Here is a 13,235-nt window from a genome sequence, read left to right as displayed (position 1 = left end):
ATTTCTGGCTCTGTAGTGGGATTGACTTCACACAGACATTATTAATGTGCTTTAAATGATTTCTCCCAACAGCTGTAACTGTGACTGAGTGAAACGCCACAGAAATCTCCTCTTTTCTGTGCTGTGCTGCGGTGAATAGTTCTAGTGTTCCATGAGGGAAATTATTGTCAATTTACCCATCAGCCCTCAAGAAGTGACTCAAGACTGTTAACTGTAGTTTACACTGTGCACCTTGCAGGAAAGGACTTGGATTAAATCAGTAAATCTCGCAGCCAACTGGCTCTGAGCTGTAGTTTTGACATACTGTAGTGAAAAGCTGTTGATGATATGTCTGACTTTAATTGAGGAAGAACAAAATGACGCCGGGATCACAGAGAGGCAACAGTGCAGTCAGTATTTTTGTTTTGAAATTGTGCGAGTGTGCCAAAACTACTACACATAAACTCAGCCTGCTGAGGTAAGGGAGTATTGATGTAGCTTGATTTACTGAATCACAAACTCTGACAGTATTTCTGATTCCTGTGTTTGATTTCTTTTTAATATCTTTAACAGTTTTATTAATGATGTCTTATTGAGAACATTAATATCAGCTGTAATGATTTTGGGACGTAATAAACGACTCTTAATATTCTGTCGCTGACAGGATACTACAGTGTGATGTTTTATGTCCTTTACAGCAGTATCAACTGCTGAATTAAAAGCAATAAGAATAGATATGTTGATAATGTGTGTGCTAATTGTAAAGCAAAGTGAGTACAGCTCCCTCATTCTTGAGAGTTGGGGCAAAAACTTATTTTGAGGGGGTTTGATTTTTACTCTTCAATATGCTGGAAAAAATGTTAAAAGATCAAACACTTGGTTATTAAACCTTGTAATGTGCCAGCCTCTTGGTGATTATATTTATAATTAAATTACAGTTGACAAAATGCCATTTTATTTTTTTTTAAGTTGCTGAGACTTCTCTTAATGCTAATCAAAATACACATTTGTAAACCATAATTCTTATTTAGCTTTGACACATTTGATAGCAATATTATTTAATGAATTGGTCAAAAATAGAAAGCTTAAACTCAAAGGGATAGCTCACCTAAACAGTGACCAAATTTCAAATGTAGACAACTGGAAAAAAAAAAAACATAAAATGCCTCCATACTGCTCATCTGGTGTAGTGTCCGAAAGTCCCAACATGCCGTTTGCACTCAGTTCAGACAGTGTGCATGTGAACGTGGTTCTAAGCTGAGGATCTACAATCAAGATTCAGGCAAAATACATGGTGTAAATTAGTGTTTCCTCATCTTGAGGGCTGTACTACGAAGCAAGCTCAACACAGCCAGGCTTTTTTTGCATGATCTGGATCAACAAAGCCTAAAACCACAATCATAAATAATTGGTACCACGACGGTGGTTATCAACTCGCTTCATTAATCCAGGCTCTCATTTTAAGGCTTTGTCCACGTTCTCATAAAAGGGGTGTTAGTTGCGTCATTTGACTCTTCTTCCACATGAAATGATGTGATCTTGAACTACCGACTTAAGTCAAAATCATCAAGTTGTTATAATTATGAGCTGTGGAAAACATACAAAATACATTACGGCAAAAAGCAACATTGTTGCTGCAAATAAAGCAGGAGAAGAAGTTTGCTAACTGATGGACTAAATGCGGTCTTAATGCTGCTGTTTATTCTAAAATGAAAACATTTATTCTAACATGAAAACTGCACATTAAACAATAAAACTCCATACAGCAGATTAAAAGAAGTTTTTGACCAAACCAACGTAAAATGAGTGTAACTGATTTAAGATTGTCTGTGATAAATGATGATGAATTTTCTAATCAGTGATCTGAGCTGCAATATCACCAAGACAAAACGGATCAGTTTAAAAGCTATATCACTCATAAACAAGCTTGTTAGGATAATAATTAGTTAAAGAACAGCGCTTTTTACAGATGATTTAATCTGAAACTCTGAACATAACCTGCTGCTGACCAGGTTATGAGTTCAGCATAAGTTAGTAAGATCTAGCAGGTTAAAAGAGAGCCACCTTCGTGATACTGCAAACCCTGGCTTTAGACTCAACATAGCTTGCTAACACATTAATCTCGCTTCATGGTACACTCCTCTGGTCCTCACGGCCCACTGTCCTTCATGTTTTAGACGGTTCCCTGCTCCAACACACCTTATTCAAATGAACTGGTCATTATCAGGCTCCTGCAGGGGCTTGATGATGAGCTGATCATTTGAATCAGACTTGAATTACACCAGACGAGCAGTATGGAAGCATTTTATGTTTGAAAACTGGTCACAATTCATGTATATTCTTTGGGATATTCTGCAACGTTGTTTTCCTGTGCAATTCCAGCAGTGTTTTGTGGGCTAAAAGACTAAACCTGACCTTCAATCAGCATGAGGTGAATAGATAATGACTGAATTTTCATTTTTGGGTGAACTGTCCCTTCCTTGTTAAAAGCCTGTTGGTGGACTTTTAAGTGAGCTGCAGTTTCCACATCAGCCTCCGTGGTCGGCCAGTGAACAGTGTGTTACAGTGGTCTAGCCTGCTCATAATAGAGGGATGAACCGATTTGTCGGCATCCTGCTTTACCACTAGTAAAAATTGAATTGCTAATAATAATTAACATTTAACTAGTGAGAACTGAGTTGTAGATATTGTTGGTTAGACCTGCAACTAGACAAAATTACATTATGAATGTGTTGGCTTGGAATTATGGATATCTGAGTTTAAATACAACCAAACTATGAAAGCTGACTAGTTGTAATTAAGTTACAGATGTCTGCAATGAACATTTCCACTAGTAGGGCATTAACTGTTAATATCAAGCTTAAAACATTAGTGAGAAATTAATTGTAGATATATTTAATCAGAATCACTTCTAGTCAGAATTACATTCTGGACATGTTGGCTTTGAATTCTAATGAGTCAAAAAGCAAATTAAGTTATATACAATTGTTATTACAGCTGCTGATTAAATGTTAAAAGGACTTGCCTTAAACATGTATGAGGTGAAACAAAGCACAGAGAGTCCAGTCAAATGTGTTTTATTTCTGATACTTATAAAATATATACAAATAAATAACTTATGTACATGTGAACAGCATTAAGTTGAGAGAAGACACAAACAAAAGACTGGCCATTGCCCGCAGTTTGATCACATTTCTACACTGGTATTTACATAGAAAATGATGATGAGCAGCTCCTAGAACAACAGCAGTGTTCCACGTCCATCCTCCTCAGTGCAGTTCTACCCTCTACAGCCTTCACACATCCTACAACCTGGGTGTCGTGTGGAGACTCGTTGAGCTTGAAGCTGTCGTCATGGTCACAGCTCTGCTCTTCTCCTGCCTGAATCAACAAACAAAACTTTTAGTAAAAAGCAGCAGAGATGTGAAACATTCTCAGTAATATTTCTCAGTGCAGAGTCTGAGGATGACTATTACGTTGCGTTGTCCAGCTGATCTTACCTGCTCTTGCTCCTGTTCTTCAGAATGAGCTGTCCCAGTGGTGACTGTGGATTCACACATTTCTCCTTATTTGACGCCATTGTGATTCTGAGAGAGAAGAAAGAGGTTTGTTAGAGAGAAGCCGACCAATGACGTGTCAGGAAACGTGGCTTCATTCAGCTCATTTACTCACATGATCTCTACACGTTGACAGAAGACACTGGGATCATGGACGACTGGTCTTGCCTTGATGTGCTGTGGTAAGATCCTGCCGCTGATGTAACCGTTTGAACACTTGCACTTATTTGAGGTGTGGTTCTGTTGTCCTGAAGGAGGAAAAGACACAACCTTATTATCTGCTGATCATCTGTGAAATCAATTTATGTTGGTTCTTAAATGCAACACGCAGCATTTACAGTCATGTTAACATACAGTAAGAGGAAAGATGAGTATATTTATATTGAGAGTGGACCAGAAGGACAAGATCATGACAGGACACAGTACCTTGTACACTGAAGACAAGCAGGCAGGTGAGGAAGGCGATGACAGCTGAGTTCATAGTTGTGTTTGTAGACAGGTTCTGGATCACACTCCTCTGTGTCTGTCTTCAGTCTGGACTCCTGATGATGTCCAGCTCACAGGATCACTCTCTTTTATACACTGGAGGAACACCCACACAGGGCTGCTGTGCACTCTGGATAAATGCTTTCACTTTCCCTCTCCTTCCCTTTTCCTCCAACAAGCCTGCTTCTCAGAAACACAAACACTTCTTCTGCAGAAGCTTCAGCTCAGAGACTCATTTCAATCTACAGAATGGCTGCTTTGTAATATTGTTACAAGAAAACAATAAATTATATTAATTCATTTATTATACTCACGTAAAACAAGACAGTCTTGTCATTGCAAATCAAAGTGAGACAATATAATTACTGAAACAGATAAAGGTACTGAAACAAATAACTGAAAGTGTAAGTTACTGAAACAAATACAGTTACAGCTGTTGCATAGACAAAACATTAACTTTGTGAGTCACAAACAAACAACATGTGTTCAAGCCATGTTTAGTCATTTTTAGTTTCCTCTGGAAACACTTCCGCTGTCATTCTGTGGAATTTAGTGTGTTTGTGTATTTGTAGCATGGTTCCAAAATGCTGTGTAATAATCTTAACACATATTAATGTTCCTAAGCATCTTATAAGGGCCTCATTACCTATTAACTTACACTTATTACAAGTACCTTACTATAAAGTGTTACTAAGTTTTCATAACTGTGTTTTTCTGTGTCTCTCGCTGTTAATGACCTTCCAACACTTACAGTATAGTATTGTATGTATCTAAAGAAAGAAATGATGTAGTAATATACATACATACTGATAGAGTCATGTTTCTCATATTGGTGAAAGTGGCTTTAAACTAAGTGCAGGTGAATTTTTCCTCTGTTTAACCAAGTGAGTGATGAAACATCTCATTTATGCTGATCAGGCTGAATAGTTGCAGGTCTTTTAGTTTCATTTCTGAGTGTCTTTCCTGGATCTCTGTGATTTGTGGGAAATCCCCACGTCAAACAGGACTTGCTCAACAGGAAAAGCTAATTTTATGCACCGGTCTAGGGGAACCCTTGACACAACATGAACAGTCCCTCCCCCAGTCTTCCCACTCCAGGAAAAGCCAGCAACACCAAGTAAGCCAAGTTAAAAGGAGCAGTTTTATTTTTCTTTAGAGGGAGAAAAAGGGAGAAAGGCTGGAGGTTCAGATAGGCCCCGCCCCCTGACCAATCGTGCTGCAGCAATCAGGCACCACTTGTCCTCAATTCACTCACTCATTCAGGAGAGAGGGAGATCACACACACACACACACACACACACACACACACACACACACACACACACACACACACACACAGACACACACAAACACACACATTGAGGAGAGAGGGGAAACTGCAGCAAAAAGACATGCAAAATTACAAATGACCCTGGCTGAATAGTTGCAGGTCTTTTAGTTTCATTTCTGACTTTCTTCCCTGGATCTGTGGGAAATCCCCACGTCAAACAGGACTTGATCAACAGGAAAAGATAAATATAGCTAAACATGCACGAGGACTGAACGTGCGACTCCCATTGGTGTCCATACAGTGATGTCACAGCCTCTAACAGCCGCCACACTGCTGATCACAAAGTTTCTTGCTGTTCTCTGTGCTGCTAGCAGGTAAAAGCTCTAAAACTGACTGCTGAAGTAGTTTGTTTCATGTGAGATAGTCTTATAGTAAATCTGCATTAATGCCTGACATGCACATGAAAGCACTGCATGAACAAAAGAAAGTAAATCCAGAGTTTAATTTCAAAATTTTCAACTTAACAAAACACCCTAAATATGTTTAGAACTACAAACTTTTGTACTTTCTTCTGTCGATTGTTTTTTTAAGTTTGCCATTGAAATAGGTCATCACTTCTCAAAATAACTTCATGAATAAATGCTTTGTGTAGACCCACATTACATAAATCAATTTTGTTTTGTTGTTAAATGTTTGAATATCAAATTTAATCAAAAGACTGTTATGTAGGGTGGAACTGCTCCCAGCCCTCCTCCTTTATCCGGGCTTGGGACCGGCAAAGTGACCCAAAAGAGACACCTTGGCAGAGTTACTGTTTTTTTTTTTTTTTATTTATTTAATTATTATTACTTTTTTTTTTTTTTTCACTTTTTAGTTTTCTTAAGCTTGGTTTAGTTTGGCAAGTTCAGCAACTGAGGGAGCTGACGTAAATGAGTCAGCAGCTGATTTATTTTATTTATTTTAGTGTGACAGTGAAGAAACATTGACATTTACATCCTGTTCTGTAAGCCAGGGTGGGATCATAACAATATAATAATAATAATAATAATAATAATAATAATAATAATAATAATAATCTTTATTTATAGAGCACTTTTCAAAATTCACATTACAAAGTGCTTCACAAGGGCAACAAAATAAAACAGACAGGATCAAGTGTCACACAACAACTAAAACAGATCAAATAAAATGGTACAGAGCAAAAATAGGAAGGTAAAAACATTTTTAAGAAAACAGTACACAACAGTTCGAACTTCGATAAAATCAGGAAAGGCTCTCTGATAAAAGTATGTCTTAAGAAGAGATTTAAAGGAGATCACTGACTTGGCTGACCTAATTTCCTCAGGCAGATTGTTCCAGAGCTTTGGGGCCCTGACTAAAAAGGCCCTGTCCCCTTTAGTTTTCAGCCGGGCATGTGGAACAGACAAGAGACCTCTGCCTGAGGATCTCAGGGACGTCCTGGTATGTAAGGTACTAACAGGTCAGAGATATACGGGGGTGCGAGGCCATTGAGAGCTTTAAAAGTCATCAGTAAAATCTTAAAATCTATTCTAAAACATACAGGGAGCCAATGTAGAGACGCTACAACAGGAGTGATATGATCATGTTTCCTAGTTCTGGTTAAAAGTTTTGAACATTGTGAAGTCTGTTAATAGATTTTTGGTTCAAGCGGGTAAAAAGGCTGTTGCAGAAATCCAGGCATGATGAGATAAAAGCATGTAAAATGGTTTCTGTGTCTTGAAAAGATAGTATAGAACGTATTTTGGAAATATTTCTTAGATGATAAAAACATGACTGTACAAGCTTTGTCATATGATGTTCAAAATTTAGGTTTCCATCAAACCACACTCCCAGATTCCTAGCAACAGGCTTGATATGATCTGTTAGGGGACCAGCAAATGGTGGGATTTGTGTGATCGTTTGCTGGGGCCCAATCAACACGATTTCAGTTTTGTCAGAGTTTAGTTGGAGAAAATTTTGTGACATCCAATCCTTTACTTCACACAGGCAGCCATTTAGTGAATCAAACATATTAGGGTCAGAGGATCTCAGGGGTAAGTACATTTGTGAATCATCTGCATAAAAATGGTAAGACACACCATGTTTTTGTATAATATGCCCAAGAGGAAGCATGTATAAAGAAAATAAGACTGGCCCCAAGACTGACCCTTGAGGCACACCATATTTAACACACACAAAGGATGACCCATAGTTATTAACAGAGACGCAGAATTTCCTGTTTGATAGATAAGATGAAAACCACTGCAGTGCTGTACCAGAAATCCCTGCCCAGCGCCTCAGTCTGTCGAGGACGATGTTGTGGTCGATTGTGTCAAAGGCCGAGCTAAGATCCAGGAGAACAAGAACTGTGCATTTGCCATCGTCAGCAGCCATTAAAAGGTCATTTGTGACCTTAAGCAGGGCTGTTTTGGTGCTGTGGAACTTCCGGAAACCAGATTGAAATTTTTCAAAAGTGTTATTATTTTCCAGTGCTGATAGAAATTGCTTGTACACTATTTTCTCTAAAAGGTTTGAAATAAGTGGCAACTTGGGTAACGGTCTGTAATTTTCAGGGAGGGAAGGTTCCAGACCACTTTTTTTTAAAAGCGGGTTCACACATGCAGATTTAAAATGATCAGGGACGCAACCCGTAGATAGGGAACTGTTGAAAACAGAAAGCAAATGGGGCCCAGTAAAATCCATTACTTTAAGTAAAAACTTTGTTGGTATCACATCAAGAGGGCTGCGCTGCAGGTAAAGGTTATCAGAGTAAGTTATTTCTCCTAACTCTGTTCTGCTCATGGTCTCTTTGACACCTTGGAGGCTCATAATTATGAGCTTGTGGTCCGTCGTATGCAGAAGAATACACATCTTCAACCTCTTCAGACTCAAAACAAGTACTGGTATCCATATCTATTAATGTTAGTTATGATCAACGTCACCCCAGTTTGTCGTTTTTAGCCACGGAATTGTAATCCTCTCACAAAAATGGCGCCAGAAGTCACTTTAGTACCTTTTTTTTGGACTGTGGGACAAAGCCGGAGCACCCGGAGAGAACCCACACAAACACGAGGAGAACACGCAAACTCCGAACAGAAAGGCCGTCGTATGCAGAAGAATACACATCTTCAACCTCTTCAGACTCAAAACCAGTCAGTTATGATCAAATTCAGCCCGTCTGTGTTGATCTACGTCACCCCAGTTTGTCGTTTTTAGCCACGGAATTGTAATCCTCTCACAAAAATGGCGCCAGAAGTCACTTTAGTACCTTTTTTTTTGGACTGTGGGAGAAAGCCGGAGCACCCGGAGAGAACCCACACAAACACGAGGAGAACACGCAAACTCCGCACAGAAAGGCCCTGCCTCAGCCGCAAACTCCCCAACCGCCGAGGCGTCTGGAAAATTCCAACCCAGGACCTTCTTGCTGTGAGGCAGCAGTGTTAACCACTGTGCCACCGTGCTGCATTAGCTAGACTCCTACGTTGAGCTGCCATAAGCCAAAGAAAGTGACCCTGCTTCCCACCATCATGCTATCCGCTTATTAAGTCTGAATGCAGGCAGGCCAAGTCGAAATACTGGTAGATTCTGCTTTTGACGTAGTTCCTAACAGTACAGGGCTTTAAATGAATCATCAGTTCTACCTGTACTTTGGCTCTGCTGCTCCTCGGACTCTGATGTCTTCTCAGTAGGACAAAAAGAGATCGTCTCTGGTGGGGACAGAGGCCTGATGGCAGATACATAATGTGATTGACCAGTTAACACATTTGGGTGTGTAGAATAAGATGCAGCATGCAAAACATTTTTTGCAGAAACTGACACAAAACATGTTATTTTGATGACACAATAAATGTGATGACACATTTATGTGCCATCGATTGCCATCAGCCCTCTGTCCCCACCAGACACGATCTCTTTTTGTCCTACTGAGAAGACATCAGAGTCCGAGGAGCAGCAGAGCCAAAAGACAGGTAAAACTGATGTTACTGTATTGTGATGATTTATTGTGTCAAAAAATAACATTTTTTTAAGGGTGTACTAGAAAATCATTTTTCCTCTATGTACCTTTAAATATTTCCCTGAGTGTTTTTATTACTGAGTTGTGGTAGTAGTTGTAAAACAGAATTTTAATCTAAACCAGGGACTGGTAGTGTTTTACTTTCAATGCATAACAATTTTCCCCACCATGTCCAAGTTGTGCTTTTTGTTTTTTTCACCCCTGCCCCTCAGACAGCCCATCATGAAGATCTATTCATGCTGTGTATTTCAGGAGCAAATGACAGGAGCAAAGACCCAAAGCCAGAAGTGATGTTATGATTCTTTGCTTCTACCAGCATGAACAGACTCCTAAACATCATGGGACATCACAAGAAATATTAATCAACTTTAACCAGTTATGATGCTGTTATGCAGCTGTACCATTATTTGTGCAGGTCAGATTTACTGGTGATAACAGCAAATCATTCATTCTATGGGTCACAACATTTTGGAGGCGCCAAACAGACTATTGTGGTTGAAATAAAAAAGTCAGGCACTATTTGAACTTTTTTCATCATTCTGTGACGACATGAGTCTGTGAACAGCAGGGCTCAGTGAGTCGGTTATCTGGTGAAGAAGTTGAAACTGATCCTCTGTTAGTAAATGATAAAAATGACTGTTGTCTTGAAAGGATAATGGTTAAGCTAAACTTACTACTAAGACATTGTTGATTGCTAACAGGCATAAGCCAGAACCCGAATCACTTCCTTCAAAACTCTTAATACAGTCAGCAAAACAGAAATGTGGCAATTCAGATTTGCCAATTAGCCTAACTTGCACGCAGAAAAGTCGCAGCCACATGGACATGGATCTGCAGCTGTGACATGTCTGTGAGAGGTCAGGAACTGTTGAACGTTTTTGTTACTATTTCAAGATGTTGATACCTTCACAGGATGGTCACGATTTTTAATTTGGGCTGACCGTTTCAAACTGCGTCTAGCAGACTTAACTTCCATTTTTTTTGTTGGAGGTGGCTGTGGCATGATTTGATTTGATTTTGATTTGATTGCACGATTAAACTCACTGGGGGGAAAGTCAGGCTTTGATTCCTGTGCAGACGCTGGACGGGACGTGGCAGATGTGAGTGGGAACCGTCTGTGCCTTGATGTGTGCCCAGACTCACACTTGTCTTTTGGCACGCCGTCAGCGAGCGACTTGGCCTTGGTTTGAATAGGAGGCAAGCGTGTGTACCTTGGTAAGTCTGCTGACATCTTGACACTCCTCGGCTCATTTGCTAGCGTGTCGCTCTTCTCCTCCTCCTTGCAGATTTCCTCACCTACCTTTGATGAATTCAAAGTGTCTTCAGGAGGTTTAGATTCAATTTTCTGTGATTTTTTCTTTGTTGGAGGTGGCTGTGGCATGATTTGAACTGCATGACAATTGAGCTCACTGGGGGGAGAGTCAGGCTTTGATTTGGGTGCAGTCTGTTGCTGAGACTTGTCTTTTGACGTGTCCTCAGGGAGAGACTTGGCCTTAGTTTGAATAGGTGGCAGGCAGTTGTACCTTGTTAGGTCTCCATTCTCCAACTTGAGCTTCCTCAGCTCTTCTGTCAGCAATTTGTTTGTCTCCCTCTCCTTGTTGAACAAGTCATTGTAAGCCTTGGCACATGCATTTGATGATATCAACTTTTTGTTTAGGTCTCTTATATCCCATTTATACATTTGGAACTTCACTACTGTTTCATTCGGCAGCCAGCCCAACATCTCCATCAGGTCCTCAATCTTCCTGTCCTTTTCCTTCAGAAGACATCTTGTCTGAGCGATTTCTTGACTTTGAATGTCCATCATCTGGAGATTGGAGGGATCCCTTCTTATTCTATTCCTAATTTTCTCTCGCCTCTTGTCTGAGATGTAAAGGTCATGCTTGAGTGTCTTGTTCTCTTGCTTGAGAAACTGGATGTCATCCATGTATTTGACTATTTGTTCTTTTGCAGACTGGAAATCATTTTTGAGGCTCGTTAGCTCCTCCATGTTGACCAGGGGCTCTTCCAACACATTGTCTTCTGGTGCCATCTCAGGCAATTCTTCCTTCGTAATGGGTAGTTCCTCAACAATAGAAGTTTGAATCCCCTGTGTTCTTACAGAATTACCTTCATTTACGATGGTAGACAGCTTGATTTCACCACTCTGATCTCTGATTTCATCTTTCAGTTGTTGAACTGTTTTATCCGTCAGATGTATTTGCTCCTGTGCCCTGAACAAATTGTCAAGGATGAGATCTTTCTCTACCCTTTGGGCTGTGGCCGGGAGCTCTAGCAGTCTGATTTTGTCCTCGAACTCACTAACCAAACTCTTAAGATCGACTATTTCCTTGTCTTTGGCCTCAGTCTCTGTGGTGATTTCTCTGTTCCTTTTTTTGAGTTTTTCTATTTCATGTTCTTTCAGAGAAATAAGTTGTATTAGCGTTTGTTTCTCCTCTTTCAGTTTGTTAAGTGAATTTGTTGTATTGTCTAACACGTCCATTAAAGTGTTAAAGTCCTTTTTCAGCACTTCAGAGTTTCTCTTATCATGGTAAGCATCAGTTCGGTATTTTGTAGCTTCACGAAATGTCTCCTTATACTTTTCTACATACTCTTCATATTTTTGTTTATAGGTTTCAGCTTGTGAGGTCTGGTGATTTGCAGTTTCTGTGATATCTAGAAGCTTCCCCTTTGTCTCAGTGAGTTCACTGTTAATCTGTCGCAACTCCCGAAACTGGTCATTTATTTTGTTGTAAGCATTGTTTAAATACAGTTTCAGATCGCTCACCAGTTCAGGCAAAGTCCTCTTTTCATCCTCAGTCAGGTGCTCATTATTTGGGTAGGCCAAGTTAAAGAACTCATTTTTCTTAATCGTCTCAATGTTTTTTGCGTGTTCAAGTTTCCGGTATTTGTCCGACATTTCCGCAATTCTCTTCTCTAAAACAACTCTCTGGTCCCTTTCATTCTCAAACTTATCACACATATCGCGTAATTCTTCTTTCAATTTCTCAATGGCTGAGTCCTTATTACAGACTATCATGCTTAGCGTTTCACACTCACGTTCTTTTTTCAAACACCTATTTTCAGCTACCAGATGTTTGGAGGCCTTTACTTTAAGCTCCATCAGTTGGTCATTCATTTTTTTATGAATTTTCCTCGCAGTGATGATTTCATTCTTGATTTCAGTCGCACTCATGAATTTCAGGTCACTGTTGTCTATATGATTCATTGTGATTGATCGTTAATATCACTCTAAATGAAATTCTCTACTTACTCTTACTCTATTACTCTCGTACTGCTGTACTACTGTATTACTGTAGTGTTTCTCTGTATAGGCACTTGTGTACTTTATATGTAGTCATTGCATTCCTTTGATGACATCACACTGTGATGACATCACATTCCAATGATGTCATCACAGTAAGCACTAACTGTACTCCTATCTATTGATGTTGTGATGTCATCACATTCCAGTGATGACATCACAGATCTATTCCATGGAATCATTTCCTGTTCCATTTTCTGAACATTCTTTTTTAATGTTTGTATTCAGTATTTTTTATTAATGTTTAAATAAAGCCTTGTGACTGGTCATGACACATGCACACACACACACACACACACACACACACACACAGGTGCACACAGACACACGCACACACACACACACATGCGCACACACATGCACACACACACCCACACACATGCATATACACACACACACACACACACACACACACACAGACACACGCACACACACACACATGCGCACACACATGCACACACACACGCACACACATGCATATACACACACACACACACACGCACACATGCATACACACACACACACACACACACACACACACACACACACACACACACACAGGTGCACTCACACAGGTGCACACACACACACACACACACACACACACACACAGACACAACTGCA

General features: G+C 39.8%; 1 protein-coding gene across 1 annotated transcript; it reads right to left on the bottom strand.

Annotated features, from left to right (window-relative positions):
- Window positions 1-3,460: 3,460 nt before the first annotated feature.
- On the bottom strand, window positions 3,461-5,184 carry LOC146320820 (C-X-C motif chemokine 10-like). The gene is made up of 3 exons (XM_084729641.1): window positions 3,963-5,184; window positions 3,652-3,784; window positions 3,461-3,566 (listed from the first exon to the last, which is right to left on the bottom strand). Exons 1-3 carry the CDS (start codon window positions 4,015-4,017, stop codon window positions 3,476-3,478), a joined length of 279 nt encoding a protein of 92 aa, XP_084585767.1. The 5' UTR covers window positions 4,018-5,184; the 3' UTR covers window positions 3,461-3,475.
- Window positions 5,185-13,235: the final 8,051 nt, after the last annotated feature.

The sequence above is a fragment of the Lutjanus erythropterus genome, chromosome 10, assembly GCF_056507025.1.
Source record: "Lutjanus erythropterus isolate fLutEry1 chromosome 10, fLutEry1.hap2, whole genome shotgun sequence".
NCBI classification, from domain to species: Eukaryota; Metazoa; Chordata; class Actinopteri; order Lutjaniformes; family Lutjanidae; genus Lutjanus; species Lutjanus erythropterus.
The sequence above is the reverse complement of the archived record's forward strand: the minus strand, read 5'-3'. Positions and strand labels throughout refer to the sequence as shown.